Source organism: Eurosta solidaginis, chromosome 1 (genome assembly GCF_040869045.1).
Source record: "Eurosta solidaginis isolate ZX-2024a chromosome 1, ASM4086904v1, whole genome shotgun sequence".
Classification (NCBI taxonomy): Eukaryota; Metazoa; Arthropoda; class Insecta; order Diptera; family Tephritidae; genus Eurosta; species Eurosta solidaginis.
In genome coordinates this window covers 314102910-314128283 of record NC_090319.1, presented here as the reverse complement: position 1 = coordinate 314128283, position 25374 = coordinate 314102910, and the positions used below count along the sequence as shown (strand labels likewise).

Genomic DNA, 25374 nt, shown 5'->3' with positions numbered 1-25374 from the left:
ACAAAGCGTGCAGCTGGGCATTCATATGGCTGAGTGGATAGAAGACATCTGCCTTAACATCAGTATAAAGAATGAATGTTGGAAATTTCGAGTTCAATTCTCAGCTCCCGAAGAGCTAGCCGATGAAGAAGTGAAATTCTGAAACATGTCCTAGTAACCATCACCGTGTGTAAATTTTGTAATTTTACTCTAATATTAATATTAAAAAATTTATAAAAACCAAAAAATTGTATAGAAAGTAATATTTAACATTTTTCGAATCAATATATTTCGGGTGTAACCGAACATTACATACTCAGCTGAGGAAAATAACCACGTAGGAAAATGAATCTAAGGTAACCCTGGAATGTGTTTGTATGACATGGGTATCAAATGAAAGATGTTAATGAGTATTTTAAACGGGACTGGATCATAGTTCTATAGGTGGACGCTTTTTCGAGAAATCGCCATAAAGGTGGAGCAGGGGTGACTCTAGAATGTGTTTGTACGATATGGGTATCAAATTAAGTGTTAATGAGTATTTTAAAAGGGTGTAGGCCTTAGTTCTACAGGTGAACGCCTTTTCGAGATATCACTATAACGGTGGACCATATAATGTGTTTGTACGATATGGGTATCAAATTAAAGGTATTAATGAGGGTTTTAAAAGGGAGTGGCCCTTAGTTGTATATGTGAAGGCGTTTTCGAGATATCGGCCAAAATGTGGACCAGGGTGACCCAGAACATCATTTGTCGGGTACCGCTAATTTATTTATATATGTAATACCACGAATAGTATTACTGCCATGATTCAAAGGGCTTTTGATTTCGCCCTGCAGAACTTTTCCATTTTCTTCTACTTAATATGGTAGGTGTCACACCCATTTTACGAAGTTTTTTCTAAAGTTATATTTTGCGTCAAAAACCGGCCATGCTTAATCCCCTTTTTCGTATTTGGTATAGAATTATGGCATTTTTTTTCATTTTTCGAAATTTTCGATATCGAAAAAGTGGGCGTGGTCATAGTTGGATTTCGCCCATTTTTATTACTAAGATAAAGTGAGTTCAGATAAGTACGTGAACTAAGTTTAGTAAAGATATATCGATTTTTGCTCAAGTTATCATGTTAACGGCCGAGCGGAAGGACAGACGGTCGGCTGTGTATAAAAACTGGGCGTGGCTTCAACCGATTTCGCCCATTTTCACAGACAGCATTTATCTGCATCATCAGGCTATGCCGTTACCAAATTTCACAAGGATTGGTAAATTTTTGGTCGACTTATGGCATTAAAAGTATTCTTGACAAATCAAAAAGGTCCGAGCCACGCCCATTTTGAAATTTTCTTTTATTTTTGTATTTTGCTACACCATATCATTACTGGAGATGAATGTTGACATAATTTATTTATATGCTGTAAAGATATTCAATTTTTTGTTAAAATTTGACTTATACAATTTTTTATTAAAGTGGGCGTGTTCGTCATCCGATTTTGCAAATTTTTATTTAGCACACGTATAGTAATAGGTGTTAACGTTCCTGCCAAATTTCATCATGATATCCTCAACGACTGCCAAATTACAGCTTGCAAAACTTTTAAATTACCTTCTTTTAAAAGTGGGCGGTGCCACGCCCATTGTCCAACATTTTACTAATTTTCTATTCTGCGTCATATATTCAGCCCATCTACCAAGTTTTATCGCTCTATCCGTCTTTGGTATTGAATTATCACACTTTTATGCTTTTTCGAAATTTTCGATATACAAAAAGTGGGCGTGGTTATAGTCCGATTTCGTTCATTTTAAATAGAGATCTGAGATGAGTGCCCAGGAATCTACATACAAAATTTCATTAAGATACCTCAAGAATTAAGAATTTACTAAAGTTATCGTGTTTACGGACAGAAGGACGAACGGACATGGCTAAATGAATTTCTTTTTTCGCCCAGATCATTTTGATATATAGAAGTCTATATCTATATCGATTAGTTTATGCCGTTACGGGGTACCGTTATGCGATCAAAGTTAATATACTCTGTGAGCTCTGCTCAGCTAAGTATAAAAATATTAAATAAAATATTTTTGTAGTTTTAAATTCTATTAACTAATCTTATGAAAATCAATAATTTTTGAAAAAAAGAAAATTTTTTTTTTGGAATATTGATTTTGCTATTCAGATTTTGTTTCAATTTTAGTATTTTTCTAATATCCTTTTTTCAAATTCTATTTTGATACTAGTCATAATTTTAGCACAATATTCCAATTTCAGTATTATGTGAATGCTATAAAAGAAAAAAACTGTTGCTTTGATTGGTTTATTCTAGTAATATGCAAATCTTTAGCAAAGAAATCTTTTTTTTGCCAATTTTCAATTATTTTCTTTTTGCCGGTCCCTCTTCGTACGATTGTGTCAGTGCAAAAATTTCGGATTATATTTTATTCTTTTAACAAATGAAAACAAAGTTTCCGGACGAATATCCACTCGTTTATTGATTTCACACTTTATAGAAATTCCGAAACAAACACAATAATTAATTTTTATACATGCATTCAAATCCTTGAAACCTTCGCAGATTTGTAAAATATCCAAAGCGATTCTTTTTGTTAAATACAACTGAATCTTTTGTACTATGAGCGACAGTTATTGCATCGATTTCAAATAAGATAACAAAACTTACATTATATTGATGAATAGCGGGCGGCGCCGGACTATCGGCTGGCGTCTGAGCATCACTATCTTCACTTTTATCCGAGTACATCATAATTTCGTGACAGAGTGGACAACGATCTTGCACATACAACCATTTCCGTAAACAAACGCCATGGAAATAATGGCGACAGCGTGTAATTTTAGCTGAATACATTTCCTGCAGAAATACCAATGATATTGATGGTTAATTTGAAATTGAAATTCAGAAGCCTTAATTACTTACCTGATAGCATATAGCACAAACATCATCGAAAACATGCAATTGTGCAGGCGTCGCTTCAGGCAATGCAGAAATCTTGTGAACAGCTGAACGTCGCTTTATAAAGACAGACCAACCAGCACGGGCCTCACACCAAATATTGAAGTAAGCATGTATGCACATCATTATGGCTCGTATAGCGCCGCCTATAACATTTTCGGCTATCAGGTTATATATGTATATGGTATAGATTATATGGGAAAAAATAAAGAAAACAAAAGCAAAGAAAGACACATATGCACACACACCCCACAAAGGATGATAACGCAGAAATGCGAGAAATGAAAATAAAAATTACTTGCAATTTTCGCTTCCGAGATAATTGGGTTTGTACCCAAGAGGGTAGTTCCGGAGCGTACTGGGTTTTTAACCAAACAATTTTATTTTTAAGAAATTGATCCAAAAGCAAAAAATTATTTCGCATGGCTTTCGATGTTCGCAACTAGACCCATTCTAATATAACTTTTTATTCAATGTGTTTAAAAAATTTAAAAAGGAAGCGTGGTCTGGTCTGTCCCCTTTTCTTATTTCTTATTTTTATACAACAACTAGTAGACCCGGCAGACGTTGTTCTGCCCAAAATTTGGTCTATCTGCATACATTTTAATAAGCTTTTTCCGTCTAACTCTGCCCTCGCCCCTCTACAGTTTTTCCTAATCTTTGTATTCACTCCTTCCTCCGTATTTTTTGCTTCATCTATCATCATCTTCGTCCCATTCTATCTCTTTCTCAGTCTCCTTCTTCTTCTCTATTTTCTCTTCTCACAAGTTTTTCTCATTCTTCTTCATATCTTATTGCCAGTCGCAGAGGGTGGTATGTATTTTATTCCAGTCCCATTCCGAGTCTCAGTCCCAGTCCCACTCCGAGTGTAAGTCGTAGCCTCAGTCCCAGCCCTAGTCCTAATCCCAGTCCCAACCCGTCTCTGGTCTACTTCCCGGAAAAAAGCATCGTAAATACTAATATAAGCAAATTTATATACCAAATTTCAGGCAAATCGAATAGGACGTATGTAAATAGGTATGTGGATATTATGAATTCATGCTTTATTTCGGCTTCGCATGCATATTTATCAGTTTTGCCAGCTTGATGCGACTAAATCGAATGTCACAATGAAAAGTACTTTAAAGCCCTCAGCAACAGCTTTCATTTGATATCCATATTCTATAAACACATTCTAGGGGTATCCGGGTCCACGTTTTGGCCTATATCTCGAGACCCTAGTCACCCAGGGGTATGAAAATTACGCTCTACTAAAGCACTCATCAACAGCTTTCATTTGATATCCATATTCTATAAACACATTCTAGTGGTATCCGGGTCCACGTTTTGGCCTATATCTCGAGACCCTAGTCACCCAGGTGTACGAAAATTACGCTCTACTAAAGCACTCATCAACAGCTTTCATTTGTTATCCATATTCTATAAACACATTCTAGGGGTACCCGGGTCTACGTTTTGGCCTATATCTCGAGACCCTAGTCACCCAGGGGTATGAAAATTAATCTCTACTAAAGCACTCACCAACAGCTTTCATTTGATATCCATATTCTATAAACACATTTTAGGGGTACCCGGGTCCACGTTTTGGCCTATATCTCGAGACCCTGTGCGTCGATCCTGAATTTACTTTGCTATAAACCTCACGGAGCCCGAGACCTTTCCAACGAATGCAAAACCGTGCAAATCGGTTCATGCGTTCTGGAGTTATAGCGTCAGGAAAGAAAACCCGACTTATTTTTATATTAGCCGTGTTTTTTTATACACGCGTATACGTTTACATTTGCGCGTGAAAAAAAAAACGCCTATCCTCGCTTAGATAATGCTTAGGAGACCCATCTAGCGGCAGTGGTTAAATAACTAGCTACAGCCACAGGGTGTACCGAAAAGCGGAGACACAACCCTCTGATGGCCATAGGGTATAACATATAGCTGAATCAGTTGCGATGAATTGTTGACACACAGAGAAAACATAGAATTAGTTTAGAGGGTGAAACTCATATTTCAGTTACATCTGAGTATAATGCGTATTGAAATTTAGTAGTACACATTTTATGCGCAGCAATTTCAATGGTGTATTTAAAGTTTGACGCTTAGTAGTCCATATAAAGTTTAAGCGTATAGACGTTTACGTGTAAAAAAAACACGGCTATATAGATAAAATAATTTAAAAAAATTTTTTAGTTAAACGGTTTTATTGAAAACAATACTTACATGAAGTAATAATAACACTAAAGGCTAGAAAATAATTAGGTAGGTCCTAGGTACTAGTAATCACACTCCTCATCAATCTAGCGCATTGATCAGACAATTAATCGGCAGTGTTGGCAAGCGCTCCGAGTGTACTTCTGCCATGAAAAGCTGTCAGTGAAAACTCATCTGCCTTGCAGATGCCGTTCGGAGTCGGCATAAAACATGTAGGTCCCATCCGTCCAATTTGTAGGGAAAATCAAGAGGAGCACGACGCAAATTGGAAGAGAAGCTCGGCCTTATCGGAGGTTATCGCGCCTTACTTTTTTATATTTTTCTTTCTCATTATATTTAGTTCATTTAGTGAATCATTATTACAAAGACTCTTTCCTGACAATTGTGTAACAAATCTAAGTCCTCAATACATAATACTTCCAAAGACTTTCCTCGACTCTGCGTCACGTACGCTTGTCCCTCCTCCATCTCCAAAATATTTTGACGTCACTTCTACCGGACTGTATGTAATATTTCTTCCAAATATTAGCCAATCGGACATCATAGGTCGCTTTCTATTCATGTATGTATTATGTGTTCCAAATATGGACCAAATCGGACTACAAGTACGATTTTTTTGAATATCTTGATCTTTGCGCCACCTAGGGACGATTTTTTTCATAGGACGCTTTCTATTCTTGTATGTATTATGTGTTCCAAATATGAGCCAAATCGGACCACAAATACGATTTTTGTGAATATCTCGATCCTTGCGCCACCTGGCGGTGACTTTTTTTCATAGGGCCCTTTCTATTCTTGTATGTATTATGTGTTACAAATATGAGCCAAATCGGACCACAAATACGATTTTTGTGAATATCTCGATCCTTGCGCCACCTAGCGGCGATTTTTTTCATAGGTCGCTTCTACTCTTGTATGTATTAAGTGTTCCAAATATAAGCCAAATCGGACCACAAATACGATTTTTGTGAATATCTCGATCCTTGCGCCACCTAGCGGCGATTTTTTTCTTATTATGGCATTGTCATCGGGTTCTGAACTATATTCCAGGTTGCAAGCTTGTTCTTATCGGGAAGTTATTTAAATTTCAATTACAAAAAAAGTGCTGTCCAACCAGCCTAGCCTGTCAAGTCAACCTAAATAAAACCGTTTAAAATGTAGATCTCCGAAAATCTTAAAACCAATAAGTTACACAAACACAGAAAAAAAGCTGGCGGATATGGTAATGCGACACATAATTGACTTAGCAATTTCCGGTTTGACGCTCAATATCAAGTGATTTGTTTCCGTTTCGAGAGGATAGGGCCGAATGCTAGACAACGCCCACCATTTTAATTTTTATAAATGGAACAAATCTACTAATATATAAAATTCTTCTGTCACGGTGTTAGAGGCTTAACTCCTCCGAAACGGCTGAACCGATTCTGATGAAATTTTGTGAGCACATTGGGTAGCTCTGAGAATCGGCCAACGTCTACCTTTTTTTCGCTACGTGCCTAGGGTCTTGAGATCAAAACGTGGACCCGGGTACCCTAGAATTTATAAAATGTGGATATCAAACGAAAGCTGTTGATGAGTGCTATAGTACAGGATAATTTTCATACAACTGGGAGGCTAGGGTCTCGAGATATAGCCCAAAACGTGGACCCGGGTACCCCTAGAATGTGTTTATACAATATGGATATCAAATGAAAGCTGTTGATGAGTGCTATAGTACAGGATAATTTTCATACTCCTGGGTGACTAGGGTCTCGATATATAGGCCAAAACGTGGACCCGGGTACCCCTAGCATGTGTTTATACAATATGGATAACAAATGAAAGCTGTTGATGAGTGATTTAGTACAAGATAATTTTCATACCTCTGGGTGACTAGGGTCTCGATATATAGGCCAAAATGTGGACCCGGGTATCCCTAGAATGTGTTTATACAATATGGATAACAAATGAAAGCTGTTGAGTGATTTAGTACAGGATAATTTTCATACAACTGGGAGGCTAGGGTCTCGAGATATAGCCCAAAACGTGGACCCGGGTACCCCTAGAATGTGTTTATACAATATGGATATCAACTGAAAGCTGTTGATGAGTGCTATAATACAGGATAATTTTCATACAACTGGGAGGCTAGGGTCTCGATATATAGCCCAAAACGTGGGCTCGGGTACCCCTAGAATGTGTTTATACAATACGGATATCAAATGAAAGCTGTTGATGACTGCTATATTACAGGAAAATTTTCATGCCTCTGGGTGACTAGGGTCTCGATATATAGGCCAAAACGTGGACCCGGGTATCCCTAGAATGTGTTTATACAATATGGATAACAAATGAAAGCTGTTGATGAGTGATTTAGTACAGGATATTTTTCATACAACTGGGAGGCTAGGGTCTCGAGATATAGCCCAAAACGTGGACCCGGGTACCCCTAGAATGTGTTTATACAATATGGATATCAAATGAAAGCTGTTGATGGGTGCTATAGTACAGGATAATTTTCATACAACTGGGAGGCTAGGGTCTCGATATATAGCCCAAAACGTGGGCTCGCGTACCCCTAGAATGTGTTTATACAATATGGATATCAAATAAAAGCTGTTGATGAGTGCTATAGTACAGGATAATTTTCATACAACTGGTAGGCTAGGGCCTCGAGATATAGCCCAAAACGTGGACCCGGGTACCCCTAGAATGTGTTTATACAATATGGATATCAAATGAAAGCTGTTGATGAGTGATTTAGTAGAGGATAATTTTCATACCCCTGGGTGACTAGGGTCTGGAGATATAGGCCAAATGTGGGCCCGTGAACGCCTAGACAATATTTTTACATTGTGGGTATCAAATTGAAGCTGTTGATGAGTGCTTTAGTACAGGGTAGTTTTCATACCTATTGGTGACTAGGGTCTCGAGATATAGGCCAAAACGTGGATCAGGGTAAAACTAGGATGTGTTTTTACATTATGGGTATCAATTTGAAGCTGTTGATGTGTGCTTTAGTACAGAGTATGTTTTACACCTCTGGGTGACTACGGTCTCGAGATATAGGCCAAAACATGGACCCGGATACACCTAGAATGTGTTTTTATATTATGGGTATGAAATTGAAGATGTTGATGTGTGCTATAATACAGAGTAAGTTTTACACCGCTCAGTGACTAGGGTCTCGAGATATAGGCCAAAACATGGACCCGGATACCCCTAGAATGTGTGTGTGTTATGGATATCAAATGAAAGCTGTTGTTGAGAGCTCTAAAGTTCATTGTGATATTCGATTTAGTCGCATCAACCTGGCGAAACTGATAAATATGCATGCGAAGCCGAAATAAACACAAGAATTAATAATACCCACATACCTATTTACATATGTCCTATTCGATTTGCCTGAAATTTCGTATATAAATTTGCCTATATTAGTATTTACGATGCTTTTTTCCGGGAAGTATACCAGAGACGGACTGGGACTGGGATTAGGACTAGGACTGGGACTGAGACTGAGACTCGGAGTGGGACTGGGACTGAGACTCGGAATAGGACTGGAACAAAATACATACCACCCTCTGGGACTGGCGATAAGAGATGAAGAAGAAAGAGAAAAACTTGAGAGAAGAGAAAAGAGAGAAGGAGACTGAGAAAGAGATAGAATGAGGCGAAGATGGAGATGAAGCGAAAAAGACAGAGGGAGGGGTGAATAAAAAGATTAGGAAAAAGTGTAGAGGGGTAGGGCAGAGTTAGACGGAAAAAGCTTATTAAAATGTATGCAGATAGGCCAAATTTAGGGCAGAACAACGTCTGCCGGGTCTGCTAGTTAATATAATATATATATAATAACTGTGTTTTTTTACATTTATCTACGTTTACGCACAAATTTTATATGGACTGCTAAGCGTTAAACTGCACAGCAATTTCAGAAGAGTAGATTCTGAAATTGCTGTGCATAAAATTAGTACTCCTAAATTTCAATACGAATTATACTCAGATGCAACTGGAATATGTGTCTATGTTGCACCTCTAAAAATGGTGTGTGTCCACTATTCATCGCAACCAATTCAGCTATATGTTATACACTATGGCCACCAGAGGTTTATGTCTGCGCTTTTTGGTACAACATCTTCTGTAACTAGTTGCCGCTAGATGGGTCTCCTAAGCATTATCTAAGCGAGGATAAGCGTTTTTTTACGCACAAACGTAAACGTATACACGTGTAAAAAAAACACGGCTAATATTACTGGCAAAGGTCCAATTCCGAACATCGAAAGCCAATATCTATGCTTCGATGACTGGCTTCGAAAAACAGAGAATATGCTCTTTCGCGTATGGATCACTCCTTTATAAAGAAATGGGGGGACAGTCACGAAAAGCGACAGTTTGCTTGAATAGCACCAGAAAAGCTTAAGTCGGAGCAATATGTACTTAAATTAATTATTCAAAGCAAATAGAACGATTATTCCAGAATCGTCTTCTACTGAACCAGTTAAGAACGCGTTTAAAAGGCCTGCAAAGGGGACAACACAACGTTAAAAGTGTCAGTTTAAAGTATCGCAGCGGGAAAGAATTAGAATGCAAAAATTCTGCGCCAAGTCGAAGCTCGTGCGATTCGCTGAAAGGTTTCTAAAAAAATTGGTTTGGAATACCCGGAAGAAAAACTATTTTGTCGTTTAGGGTTATTTGAAGATGATGTGTTAGACGACACGTGATGAGTGTTTGATGGGTAAGAGCTAAATACGTAGTGTTATAAATTTGGAATTAACTACAACGCCCAAAAACATAAAAGAACAAGTAAGAAAAAGAATTTTCGTTACCATAACGTTTGAATTTCTTTTGCTGGGGTCACATAAACTCGTGTACTAAATTTGGTAAATTTTTTTTAAATTTTTAGTCAAGGTATGGTGTTAACAGATGAACGAACGGGCATCTTTTCCTGCACTTATAAATTTGATATACGTGACCGGGTCTATGAAAAGGTGGCTAATGACTAAAAAAAACAGCTGTTTCTCGCAAAAAAAAAAAACAGCTGTTAACAGCTGTTTCTCGCAATTTCTTTTTTGAGTCATAAGCCACCTTTTCATAGACCGGGTCAGTCACATATAGACAAGTCAATATCTATCTCGATTTCCTTATACCACTACAGCTCACCGCTATGTAAATAAAATTTCAATACCCTGTGTACAGCTAGGTAAAAAAAACGCACCAATAACCAATAGTGTTAGGATTTAGATTACAAAACAAAAACATAAATCATATTTTGCCAGAATAAAAAGAAGGCACTTACCAGACTCGAAAATTAAAATCCAAGCACCATTAAAGAAAAGCAATATACCAAAGCAAAATTCTACCGAGTTACCAAATGCGCGCACATAATACAAATAATCATCTAGTTTTTCCCAAAATGTTTGACGTCGGGCATCGAGCAGAAATAGAGTGTATGTGGCTAGAGATACTAGAACCTGAGGAGCAAATAGAAAAAGTCATTACATAAAAAGAACAAAAGTCAAATTAAGAATTATTAATGAAACGCACCTTTACAACCACTTCAACGGAAAAAGCGGTAACAGCAAGCAACCAAGTGGATGGTGAGTGACGCGACCAAAGCGCAGTAAGCAAACAAATTGGTGTAACAATAAGAAAAGCGCAAACAGTGAGAGCACGTATATGACGTTTTCGTGAAGGGTTGCGTGCTGCACTCAATGACATCAAAATCGGCGACACAATGTTGTGAAGAAAATGTAATAAAGCTGTAATCAATAAACATAAATTGCGACATAAACGCACAAAACGCTTGTCGGGTGCTAATGATGTGAGTCCCGTTTGTAGTGCGAGTATATAGAAAAGTACAGCCGAAACAGTGCCCAATGACTTTTCCTCATCATTATCGAATGTTAATAAATACCATTGAAATGCGCGTCCAATATAATGACAAATCACCGAGATGATTGAAGTCATGCCCAAAACAGCGGTGAGTGTTTCACAACCATCGACAAGCAATTTTTGTACGGTGGGAAAGAAATTTATTGCTTTATCAGTGTCAGCTACAACAATTGAAATGAATTCCTGACCAATTCTAGAATGCAAATTTTCAATATGAAGGCTTAAATTTGTTTAAACAATTATTGATCGCTCTTACCTTATAGTCCAAAAAACGCGCAATACAGTGGGCACATTCAAACGTTGCCATTCATTTTCAATTAAAGCTGATAAACCAAAATTTGAAACAAAATTCATTGCATATTGATAACCGTTATAGACAGTTTTAGCTGCATCTATAGCGCTGCTCAACATTGTGATTTTCGTTAATATTAATGGTACAGCAGCGGCCAACACTGGTAAATCCTTAATAACACGCGGTGGTAGCGGTAATATCGCCAATAAAATAGGACTTATAAATATGATTGGCATAATTTTTTGTAAGGTCGTATGACGTGGCCCTAAATGTACATAAGCGAATAACATTCCCATGCACCATTGTGCCATTACATGTGGTGCTAATGCAACAGCAACACCCCCTGTATCAAGCAGTCGCGTTCGATTAAAAGAAATTAGATCTTCTAATATGCATGGTGACTTTTCCATTAAAGCGAGCGCCGAAACATTTGACCAGTACGAGAGAAAGGTTAAACCCAATGATATCACAAACATATAAACCATAACCAGGTGGCGGGTCCATAGCATAAATATACAAGCAGCACTTAGAAAAACTGAAAGGGGAGAGAAATTCATATAAAAGAGATTATTGTGATTAGATTCATTTTTCATTATGTTGGAGGCTTTATCTAAAAAGTCGAAGGGAAAACGTCAAAAAATTGTCATTCACTTATTAAGGCTATGTGCGAGTTGACATAAATTTCTACCTAAGGCTGGGTGTGAGTTCGCCTATATTTTAGGTACATAAACTAATTTTCCACTGGAACCTTCCAGCACTGCAATAATTTAGGAAAAAGCTGTCAAAACTGTGCGAGTTGATTTGAAAACCTAAATTGTTTATTTCTGCTAAGAAAATAATAACAATACGGAAATTTGGTATTTTTGATGCGTTTTCACGCTTAAAAAGAACAGAGGTCAATTAGGGTCCGCGGTAAGTACCTATCCCAAGATAGCAGTTCAAGAAAATGCAGTGGCTCCGTTTTATAAGGCTTTTTGGTAATTCTTTACGACAGCATGACACTGTTAATACGCGTCAAAAAATATCGAGAGAGGTGTCAGAAGACGCGTATTAATCTCGAGAACAAAATCCGAAGGCGGAAAAGAAAAATTGTATCTCTGTTCGCAGATATTTGCAGTTGAAGTTGGTGATTTTCATGTGGTTGTTGTAATGTTGTAGTACCCACACAAAAAATTGTGAACATGTGTTTTGTGCGGATATAGTTTTGGTCTCCAAACCGGTGTTGGACTCACCCAGGGTAATTTTTTATAAGCGCGGCCAAAGGCCGCCAACGCAGAAAGGTGTTCTGCGCAAAAATACTATGGATACCACCCCCGGTTTCGGAGGTACCCGCGGGTCTTTTTTCGGTTTTTCTTTAATATCTTTTGATCGAGTTAAAATTTTTATTTTACGCCTTCGGATTATTAATACTGATAATATCTCTCGATATTTTTGGACGCGTATTAGTGCCATGCTGTCGTTAAGAATTACCGGCTTTTTTTCCGGACATAGTGGAGCACGTGCACAATGATCTTTTCCACAATCTCGAATTCAATACTGTGATGTTCGTACGCCTCCAATAACTTCTTTATGCCAATTAGTGCACTTAGCTGCCAAATATGTTCAGAGTGCGGTTCATATTTGAGAAGGATCCAATTCTTGTGTCGCCAACATCAGCTTGAACAAAATTGAGCTCACCATCACGTACAATCGATCGGACCTTAATCGCAGGAGGGATCATCGCTCTATGATCTATGATTTATTTAAATTGAATGGACAAGAGCCATTTATTTGCATATGCAATATTGAAAACCCAATATTTTTGTTTTTGAAATTTGACATTTGAATTTAGGTTGAAAAGTGTGCTCATAAAATTCTAAATATTTATTTTGCACTGTCTTACCGACAGTTTCCAGTGATTTAGGTTTTTTCTATATTTAGGTAGTAATTTAAGCAAACTCGCACACATCCTAAATAGGGAAAAAACCCAAATCACTGGAAAATGTCGGTAAGGCAGTGCAAAATAAAAACTTAGAATTTTATGAGCATACTTTTCAACCAAAATTCAAATATCAAAAATATTGATTTTTCAATATTGTATACATATACAAATAAATAGCTGTTGTCCATTCAATTTAAGTAAGTCATAGATCATAGAGCGACGATCCCTGCTGCGATTAAGATCCGATCGATTGTACGTGATGGTGAGCTCAATTTTGTTCAAGCTGATGTTCGCCACACAAAAATTGGATCCTTCTCAAATATGGACGGCAATCTGAACATATTTGGCAGCCAAGTGCACTAATTGGCCTAAAGAAGTTATTGGAGGCGTACAAACATCACAGTATTGAACTCGAGATTGTGGAACAGATCTTTGTGCACGTGCTCCACTATCTCCGAAAAAAGCCTAATAAAACGGAGCCACTGCATTTTCATGAACTGCTATCTTGGGATAGGTACTTACCGCGAACCCTAATTGACCTGTTCTTTTTAAGCGTGAAAACGCATCAAAAATACCAAATTTCCGTATTGTTATTATTTTCTTAGCAGAAATAAACAATTTAGGTTTTCAAATCAACTCGCACAGTTTTGCTAGCATTTTCCTAATTATTGCAGTGCTGGAAAGTTCTAGTGGAATATTAGTTTAGGTACCTAAAATTTAGGCGAACTCGCACCCAGCCTAACTTAATATTTAAGAATTCATGAGCTTAACACCAGCTTATAATAATCGAATATTCCATTATTATGTTTGTTTAAGAGAAACTGAAAAGAAAGAATCATTTTCTGGCATACTGCAATGGTACCATTTCCAAATACGCCACGTAATCACCATGAGGAAATTTCGTAATGTTAATAAAGGTTTCACCGAGATTCGAACCACAATACCATGAAGATAACGGAATTTGGCAAATGCTAAACCGTTCAAAAAGTATATTTGTTAAAATGTGGGCAGTTTGTTAGTTTTCTCCTAGCCTACATATAAATAAGCAGGAACGGCTATTCTAAACTAGCTTTACACGGCGTACGTTGTAACGCCCAAGATCGAATGAATGTTGCGTCATTTTCCCTGTTTTGTTTGTTGATAATTTAGTTTATTGTTCTGTAGATTTAATTGAATTATGTACACATATTTGGTGAAATTTTCGTTTAAAACATTTTATTATTTTATCTTATTGTAATGCAAGTGGGCGCACAATATTTTTGGTTTTTTCGTTCGGTGCAAAGATAAACAAATTTTTTGGCGTTCCAACTCTAGAGCAAGCAACATATAGCTGGTCATGTGAAAAGCATGGACTCTCTAAATTCAATCCTGCAACAGTGAGCGATTGTCCTTGTGCTTTGTTGATTGTAATTGAAAAAGCAAGGCGTACAAGAAACTGTAATAGCTTAAAATTGAATGGCAAATCTGTAGGAATCATTGGGATCCGTGGTATGAGCACATCTTCACCTTTGCTTTTACCGCTGATGATTGTTGCTTCGATTACATTCGGCATTAATTTCTTAAAGCAAAGTCTGGTTCCATTGCACACTTTTGGTGGGTCTAAATTCCGAAGAAGCATGATCGGTGAGCCAATTTTCAAAGTTAATATATGCGGAGGGATTCCAGGTGGTTCTACAGAGTTTAGAAATTCAATTAGATAATTCACAAATTGATCTTCGTGTCGATTGATTTATATTTCGTCAGGAATTTGGTTTTGTATGCGATCATTCATTTTGATAACATGATCATTTTTGGGAGCTAAGATTGCTCGTTCACATAACCAAAAAAAAAATTTATTTAAAATTCTTAATTCTGAAATATGAAAAACCTTCGTCTTGATCGAAGGAACCTAAAGCCAAAATTTGGTGATGATTGAAATGTGGAAAATACGTTTCCATAGGGAATACACACGTAGAATTTGATTTTTATAGAAGATGTAGAAGATGAAGCTAAAAAATTTTTTTTAACGGCGGCAGATTACTAAACGTCCAAAAGGAATAACAGCCAAACTCAACAATGCAGTCAAACTTTAGGTGTTAAAATAACCTAAGTTTGTACGGCAGCCATAGTTCTGAAAAATCCCATTTGAAGGGAAGGTGCCATGCCCCTTTTTCCCAATTCCACATTTTATTGGAGGTGTTAGGACTTAACGTCATATAGCTCCTTACAAATTTTCATTATCCTACCATTACTACATCCAGAGATATGCAGTATGATATATTCCATTTGTATGGGAGGTGCCACGCCCCCTTTTTCCTAATTCCACATTTTCTTGGTGGTGTTAGGGATTGACCTCATATAACTCCTTACTGAATTTCAATGTTCTGGCACGTGTACTTTCAAAGTTATGCAGTACCAAAGATTCCATTTGTATGGGAGGGGAGGTGCCACGCCCCTTTTATATATAAAAATTATTTTTAGCCTAAAACCTTCGTATTGATCGAAGGAACCTATAGCCAAAATTTGGTGATGATTGAAGTGTGGGAAATACGTTTCCATAGCGAACACACACACACACTGAATTAGATTTTTATATACATATATAGATTGGAACATGATATCAACGACTTTGCTTTACAGCATGCAAACCTTTCGAATTTTCGTCTACGAAATGTGGGCGGGCCACGTCCATTTACCGGAATTTTTCTAAATTTCTGTTTTGCATCATAAAGACAATCCACTAGCATCACTTCATCAGTATTTGTTAATAAATTATCTAATTTTTCGATATCGAAAAAGTGGGCGTGGTTATAATTTGATTTCGCCTCCTTTCTTAACACATAATACTATCTAAATAAGTCATGTAAGAAAGTGTACTAAATTTGGTGAAGATATGTTATTTTTTTTCTCTAGGTATCGTGATAACGGGCGGACAGAAGCACAGACGGACGACTGTCCTTTTTTAGTCCACCATATCACTCATGTGGTTTGTCATAATAATATATTTACATCACGATATGATATTTAATTTTTGTACAATTTTGTCCATTTTCATCCAATAAATACATTTACAGTTTTTCCAGCATTATTTTATCAGTCTTTAGCAATGAATTATCGTATTTTTTCCATTTTTCGATATCGAGAAAGTTGGCCTGGTTATATATAGTCCAATTCAAAATCAAGCTCAATAGTAAAACAAACTTTCCCAATTTTATCGAAACTTCTTATGATGTGAATGTTTCATTTTGGCTTAGGCCTCCACATCTATACTTTTCCGAATTGTACCATTGTGTTACGGCCGTCGACCTTTTCATGGGTTTACCCATTTCAGGGCTAACCTTAGAGTAATTTAAATGCAAAAGCCATATGTTATCGCGTCAACAATTTATTGCTCTTCTTTTACCCTATCAATGTTTTTACGACAATATTAATTGTTTGTTGATATTATTTGGGATGCATTTGCTAAAAAAAAATTACACTCAAGTTCTCCGAGTGTTTTTAAATTAAAGAAAAATGTATTTGCCTTAGCAGATGCCATTCTCAGTCGGCATAAAATATGTAGGCACACCTAGTGTTGTTTCAATACCACCTTGTACTCGATACCAGTACTCATATAAAAGGATCGGGGAAAGTAATCGATGCCAAAAAATTGTCGAGGGAGAGTACTTGACACTTTCTCGTATCGTACTCATTAAAAAGCTTAGTAAAACAAGTAAAGGTGTCCAAGTTCGGGTGTAACCGAACATTATATACCCAGCGTGAGCTCAATTGTACATTTCATTTCAGATAAATTACTTTTCTAGATAACACCTGGCACCGCCCGTTTAAAAAAAATGTCTCCCAATTTCCTCTTACAATAAAAATCGATAAGTGAAATATCATTGATTCAAAACTATTTTTTGCTAAGTTATAGCTTATTATTCTAGTCTATTTCCGTTTTAAGCTTGTTTTATATAAAAGTGGGCATGGTCTTTAACCGATCTCGTCCATTTTCCCTAGAAATATTTCCTACTATAGGGAAAATTTGTGTACCCAATTTTATTACGATCCGTTAATTTTTCTTCGAGTTATGGCTCCCGAAACAGAAAATTGCTTAGTCATAAAAATGGTGGTGCCACGCCCATTTTTTTAAATTTGAAGTTTTTCCTATTTATTGTTATAAATCCACTTGGGAAATGAAATACCATTGATATAAAGCTCTTTTTTGCAAAGATATAGCTTATTTTATTCGTCCACGACCCTTTTAAAAATATTTTATATAAAAGTGGGTGTGGTCCTTAACCGATTTCGTAAATTTTTCTTCAAGGCATTCAAGGATAGGTTTAACGATTTGTGATTTATGATTAATAATATTTGTAAAATCGATTTTATCATAAGTGGGCCACGCCCATTTTGAAACATGTTTCCAAAGTTTTATCAAGAGTCTCAATATCAGTCCACATGTCAAATTTCAACATTGTAGGTGTATTATTTACTAAATTATCAGGTTTTTTGTGTTTTCCAAATTTTATATACATATATATAAAGTGGGCGTGTTTATTATCCGGTTTCGCTCATTTTCAATACCAATATATTCTGGGTCCAGATAAGCTAGTGTACCAAATTTGGTGAAGATAGCTCAATATTTATTCAAGTTATCGTGCTAACGGACGGACGGACATACGGACGGACATGGCTCAATCAAATTGTTTTTCGATACTGATGATTTTCATATATGGAAGTCTATATCTATCACGATTCTTTTATACCTGTACAACCAACCGTTATCCAATCAAAGTTAATATACTCTGTGTGCAAAGCACGCTGAGTATAATTAGAGAAATAATTCATTACTTCGATATTAAAAGAACTCACTCAAATTGCCAATTGCTTCGTAACAATGGAAACCTCGCAAATGAAACGTTTTTTACGAGTTTTCTTGAGTTGTGCCATTATAAGAACATTGGATAAAAAACCCGGTAGTCTATTGAAAATTTTTGTGCGTTGGTTAATTTTCTCATAACTTTAGGAAGGCCAAAATAAGTTAGGTTCAGTATTCAAAGCCCTAAATACGCTTTTCTGGATACTCCTCCAAACTACAAACTTATTTCTTAGCTTAAGGCAATATTCTCAAAATCTATCGCTTTAAAGTCGCTTTTTTCCACGAGAAAAACTGAAGCCCAAATTCAAAGAACTGTTATCAATATCGCGTTAGTCATAGTAAATTTACTTTCACCAGCTCTTTACGATATGACAGACTCTGAAGAGGACTCACCGTAAGAGAATCGACACGGGCCATCCCTATGTTTACTTCAAAGCAACTTTAGATAGCTGGATAAGGAGTTGATTATATGATGCTTTGTTCGCATTTAAGGTCCCAGCAAAGCTAATGAAGCTTTGCCAAAGAGTTAGCAACACCACCAGCTTCATAAGGATTGGGACTTGTCCGCTAAACCAAACTAGGTGTCTTCAAGCTAATGCTGTAGTTATCGAACGCTGGATTGGATTAAAAAAATATGGGTATTTAGGTCAATGAGGACAAGAAGGAGTACTTGCTGTCGTGAAAGAAATTATCGGCGCGTTGACGTCCCTTTTCACTAATAGAAACCAAACGCAGCACAACCCTTGCTACTTTGAACTGAGTAGGCAGCTGAAAAAGAAAGTCCTCTCTTGCAGAAAATCACGCTCAATATGTCTGTCATTGACATGTGAGGTTTTTATTGACTGGACTGGACCGAAGGCCTTGGGGAGTGTTATCGATGTTGATGGTGCTTTGCCGGATGCAGATCCGGTACGTTCCGGTACCAAGCCCGACCATCTCGGGAGCGATTGGTTATGACCACATGCGACCTTCTTGGCCATCCCTCCATCGGACCCCCTAGATCCATAAGGAGTTCGGGATCGCCAGAGCCTCGGCTTTTAATGAAACAGGATTCGCCACGGATAGTTGAGGTTGACAATTGGGTTTGGAGAAGCTATATATTGCGCTGGCAACCTGAAAGGGTTGCGCTACACAACCCCTTGAAGCTGGTATTTTTGGCGTCTCTTACGACAGGCATACCTACCGCGGGTATATTCTGACCCCCTAACGCGCTGGGGAATCGTTAAATCTTTTTCGGTACTCGCCATCGCCAACGCCTAGAGGTCCATAAATCTTTCGAGGAAATTTTCTCTCGAGCACCCCCAGAGCCGCTTTATCTGATGTTGTCATGGTCCATGCGTCTGCACCATATAGCAGGACGGGTACGATAAGTGACTTGTAGAGTATGATTTCCGTTTTCCGAGAGAGGACTTTACTTTTCAATTGCCTACGTAGTGCAAAGTAGCATTTATAGGCAAGAGTGATTCTTCGCTGGATCTCAGAGTTGATGTTGTTGCTAGTGTTGATGCTGGTTACCAAATAAACGAAGTCTTTTACTGTTTCGAAATTAAGGCTGCCAACAGTAGGGTGGTTGCCAAGGCGCTTGTCCGCGACTCTTTGCTCGATGACAGGAGGTACTTCGTTTTGTCCTCATTCACCATCAAACCCATCTTTACCGCTTCTTTTTCCAGTTTGGAGTAAGCAGAACTAACGGTGCGGGTGTCAGGCCTGTTGACGGCTATAAATTCAAGACTGTGGGAACCAAACGGATAAAAACTCTAGCCAACAAGTGCTACTTTGAACTGAGAAGGCAATTGAAAAGTAAAATTCTCTCTCGACGAATAAAAATCACGCTCATTATACCTGTTATGATGTTTGGCTCGGCTCTTGGAGTGTTCGGGAGGAAAGTAGTAGTAGTAGTTTATTTATTTTCTTTTAAAATGGAATTACAAAAGTAAAAGCAAAATTAACCTGAACTAGATATAAAATAAATACAATTTTTTTTAGACAATAACAATAAATATTGTGTGTCTTAATATCACTTATATCTAAACAAACATTTAGTAAAATTCGTTCATAATAAGACTTCTATATTTAAGACAGTTGCTTATATAAACGTAAAGCGAATGGTAGTTACAACCTTTACGAATATTTATCACCATCTGCAAATCTAAAACTTTCTCACCAAAACAATTATACCGAATATCTTTATATATAGGACATATGCCAATGAAATGGTATGTGTCTTCAACAGCATTTAGATTGCAAATAGAGCAGTTTACGGAAGCAACGTTTTTGAAAGTTCTAGCATTAAGTTTTAGCAAGCCACCCCTTGCCCGGAAGATCAGACTTATGGCATACGCAGAATACGTATCATTAAAATAGGTGGAGTTCGTAGGAATCAAGCCGGAGTAGAGGTCATGTGACCTAGACTGGCGTGCACTTTCGGTGTAGTTATCAAACTCTTTTTGAATAAATTTTTCTAGTACTATTGGAATACTAAGCTTGAGCGATGCGTGGGAGAAGTCCGACTGGGGAATCACGTTAACACTTTCGTAAATGTTTTTTCACTTTTTGACCCAGTAGGAACCTTGCCTTACTTATTCCTCTGCTACAACGCGGGGGAGTCTGTTTGGAGTCAAACTTAAACAGCGTGAAATATAAAACATGTGTGTACGCAAAGTATGTATGAATAGGGAGCATAAACCTGATTGTAGGTGTATCATATAATTTGGTGTGTTAGATGGCAGAAAGATTAATTTTTTTACAAAGAAACGCAGAAGTTTCTCTACGCATTCAAACTTATCAATCGGGAGGAAAGTATTTCGTAGGAATTCGGTCCTCTCCGTGATGCCGATGGCGAGTATCGAAGAGGGTATTACGATGAGCTGTAAAAGTTTTACGAAGATATGAAGATAGTGCAACGAATAAAAGCCTAAAGGTTTTGCTCGCTTGATCAGGCTATGCAAAAGGACCAAGATTCACCCACCAAGAAAAAGTGCAAATTCATGATGACATGCTATTAGAGACAAAAATTCAAAATCACTGAGTGTTTATTCCTTTATACCTCATCGAGGTAGTTTTAATTCTCCTCAAGTAAGTACAAAGTTTTTAATTCATTTAATATTTATTGCTGTTTTAACCCTAAATCGCCCACCCTAAAAAATACGTAACCACTGTCCTGAGTCCACAGGACCCAGATTTTGAAAAACAGCAAAGCCGTTAATTTTTTTAATCGTTTATAAATTGAAATGTAGAATTCAAGCTCTTATAACATAAAAAAATGTTTATTTAGCATAAATTTCATTTATGGCATTAAAAAAATTTTAAAAACAAGTAAAGATGTCTAAGTTCGGGTGTAACCGAACATTATATACTCAGCGTAAGCTTCAATTGCACATTTCATTTCAGATAAATTACTTTTCTACATAACACGTGGCACCACCCCTTTAAAAGAAAAATGTCTCCCCATTTCCTCTTACAATAAAACTTGATAAGTGAATAATCATTGATTCAAAACTATTTTTTGCTAAGTTATAGCTTATTATTCTAGTCTACGACCCTTTTAAATTTGTTTTATATCTAAGTTGCCGTGGTCTTTAACCGATCCCGTCCATTTTAACTAGAAATATTTTCCGCTATAAGGAAAATATGTGTACTCAAATTCATTACGATATGTTAATTTTTCTTCGAGTTATGGCTCCCGAAAAATAGACAAATTGCTTAGTCATGAAAGGGGCGGTGCCACGCCAATTTTTTTAAATTTGAATTTTTTCCTATTTATTGTTATAAATCCACTTCGAAAATGAAATATCATTGATATAAAGCTCTTTTTTGCAAAGATATAGCTTGTAATTTTCGTCTACGACCATTTTAAAAATCTTTTATATAAAAGTGGGCATGGTAATTAACCGATTTCCTTAATTTTTCTTCAAAGCATTCCTTATAGTAAAGGCAACCTCTCTGCCAAATTTTGTTACGATAGGTTTAACGGTTTTTGATTTATGATTAATAGTATTTGTAAAATTGATTTTATCACAAGTGGGCGGTGCCACGCCCATTTAAAAACTAAATTCCAAATTTTTATCAAGAGTCTCAATATCAGTCCACACGTCAAATTTCAACATTCTAGGTGCATTATTTACTAAATAATCACGTTTTTTGTTTTCCAAAATCTTATATATATAAAAGGTGGGCGTGGTTATCATCCGATTTCGCTCACTTTCAATACCAATCTACTCTGGGTCTAGAAAAGCTCGTGTACTAAATTTAGTGAGATATCTCAATATTTACTCAAGTTATCGTGTTAACGGGCAGACGGACGGACATGACTCAATCACATTTTTTTCGATACTGATGATTTTTATATATGAAAGTCTATATCTATCTCGATTCATTTATACCTGTACAACCAACCGTTATCCAATCAAAGTTAATATACTCTGTGTGCAAAGCACGCCGAGTATAAAAATCATACCTGGGAGAATACTTCTTCATTTTTTATACTCAGCGTGCTTTGCACACACAGTATATTAACTTTTATTGGATTGGTTGTACAGGTATAAATTAATCGAGATAGATATAGACTTTCATATATCAAAATCATCAGTATCGAAAAAAAATTTGATTTAGTCATGTCCGTCTGTCCGTTTACACGATAACTTGAGTAAATATTGAGATATCTCACTAAATTTGGTACACGAGCTTATCTGAACCCAGAATAGATTGGTATTGAGAATGAGCGAAATCGGATATTCACGCTCATTTTATATAAAAGATTCTTAAAATGGTCGTGGACTACATCTAAGCTATATCTTTGCAAAAAAGAGCTTTTTATCAATGGTATTTCATTTCCCCAAGTGGATTTATAACAACAAATAGGAAAAAAATTCAAATTTTAAAAAATGGGCGTGGCACCGCCCCTTTCATGACTATGCAATTTTCTATGTTTCGGGAGCCATAACTCGAAGAAAAATTAAGATATCGTAATGAAATTGTGTACATTTATTTCCTTATAGCAGAAAATATTTCTAGTAAAAATGGACGGGGTCGGTTAAAGACCACGACAACTTAGATATAAAACAAGTTTAAAAGGGTCGTAGACTAGAATAATAAGCTATAGCTTAGCAAAAAATAGTTTTGAATATGTGATATTGTTAGATGTTACCCTCAGATGAGAAAATTATGGAAATGGTTGTGAATAATCAATTAGTGGCATACCTAGAAAATCACAAAGTAATTATACCAGAACAGTCTGGATTCAGGAAGAGCCATTCTTGTGAAACAGCACTTAACATGGTTATTGCAGAATGGAAAGAAGATATATCAGATAAAAAAGTTGTAGTGTCTGTCTTCTTAGACTTGAAACAGGCCTTTGAAACAGTTGATAGACGGGAATTGTTGAATGTTTTGTTCAAAACTGGTGTCAGAGGTAAGACTTTGGAATGGTTCCGAAGTTATCCCAGTGACAGAAAGCAAAGGACGGTAATTGGAAACGCAGTCTCATCGGTTGTGGATGTAGATATCGGATTGCCACAAGGTTCAGTACTTGCACCGATACTATTTACATTGTACATAAATGATATAAAAAAATGCTTAAAATATTGCAATATACGTCTATTTGCGGATGATGCACTGCTCACCATCAGTGAGAAATATGCCAACTATGTAATGCAGAAAGCACAAGAAGATCTTGACTCTCTATACAACTGGTTGTGCCTTAAAAAATTGAAGTTAAATATAGATAAGACTAAGTTCATGGTATTTTGCAAAAACCAGAACATCATACGTAATAACGATTTAAACAATATAACCTGAAGATAAAAAACAACTTAACTCAAAGAGTAAATGAAATGAAGTACTTAGGAGTTTTAATTGATGAAAACCTGATTTTTGGAGAACATATAAATTATCTTGAAAGAAAAATTGCGCAGAAAATAGGATTCATGTACAGAACATGTATACATATTAGTCAGCGTCATAAAATAATGGTGTATCGTTCAATTATTGAGCCGCACTTTATATACTGTCCTACAATTCTGCTGATAGCGAGTGATATGCAAATTAAAAGACTACAAATACAACAAAACAAGGCAATGCGATTTATATTAAAATTTCCCCCAAGAACATCAAAAACTATAATGCTGAATCGGTTAAACTGGCTTAGTATAAAACAGTCAATAAGTTACTTCACTTTGAAATTTATACATCATGTAAGATTAGGAATGCTACTGAGTTACCTGAGCAATAAAATATTATATAATCACGATATCCATAGTTATGGAACTAGATACTGCAATAATATAAGACTGCCTAGAGTAAGAACAGAGTTCGCAAAGAAGACTTTAGAATACACAGGGTACAAAATGTACAATGAACTACCTACTGAGATAAAAGATTGTGAAAATATTAATAAGTTTAAAGTATCATTATTTCTATATTGTAAAACACTTGATGTTTAATGAAGCAAATGTTTACTTAACATCAACTAGGTCTTGAAGACCGTAATAAATAAATATAATATAATAATATTTCACTTATCGATTTTTATTGTAAGAGGAAATGGGGAGACATTTTTTTTAAACGGGCGGTGCCACGTGTTATGTAGAAAAGTAATTTATCTGAAATCAAATGTACAATTGGAGCTCACGCTGAGTATTTAATGTTCGGTTTCACCCGATCTTAGACACCTTTACTTGTTTTTCTTCTAAATTTTATTCAGCAGTTATTAATGCATGGAAAGTACGTAGAGCCCACAAATATTATGCTAGGTAAAGTTTCAGCAGCTTCTTGTATTGCGTTTACAGCTGCAATTAGATCGTTCTTGTTTTTACTATTTTAAAGATTTCCGAAGAACGTTCCGAACAACTATTTGCGTTTCAAAGTATTTTTGAAGACTGCCCCCATTCAGCAAGCAATTTTTGTTGCATAAAATAACTTATTCAGAAAATTTGTTTTGAGATAATTTTTTTCTTGTTCTCTTCTTCAGGGCGAGTATCTACTTTAATGTAAAAAGCAAAGTCATGTTATTTAGATACATTTTAAAACTTTTAGAGAGCTTTCTTATTGAGACGAAGGAGGTTTTTCGAATATACTTAGGCAGCGCCGTGGTGTGATGGTAGCGTGCTCCTCCGCTTACCACATTGAAGGGCTTGGATTCAACTCCCGACAAAGTAACATCAAAAATATAGAAAACAGATTTTTAAATTAGATTAAAGTTTTTCTAAGCGGGGCGCCTCTCAGCAGTCATTTAGCAAGCACTCCGAATGTATTTGTGCCACGAAAACTATTTTCAGTGAAAGTTCATCTGCCTTGCAGAGTCGACATA

General features: G+C 36.4%; 1 protein-coding gene across 2 annotated transcripts in view; it reads right to left on the bottom strand.

Moving 5' to 3' along the window:
- Positions 1-25374, bottom strand: part of Trc8 (TRC8 ring finger protein) — a 29872-nt gene that overhangs the window by 1664 nt on the left and 2834 nt on the right. Inside the window, exons 2-6 of one of the 2 annotated variants that reach the window (XM_067761543.1) lie at positions 11272-11842; positions 10668-11208; positions 10420-10594; positions 2910-3106; positions 2655-2843 (exon numbers count right to left, since the gene is read on the bottom strand). In XM_067761543.1, the coding sequence (XP_067617644.1) occupies positions 2655-2843; positions 2910-3106; positions 10420-10594; positions 10668-11208; positions 11272-11842 (1673 nt within the window). The remainder of the gene's footprint in view (positions 1-2654; positions 2844-2909; positions 3107-10419; positions 10595-10667; positions 11209-11271; positions 11843-25374) is intronic. The other variant, XM_067761545.1, reaches the window with a different exon arrangement.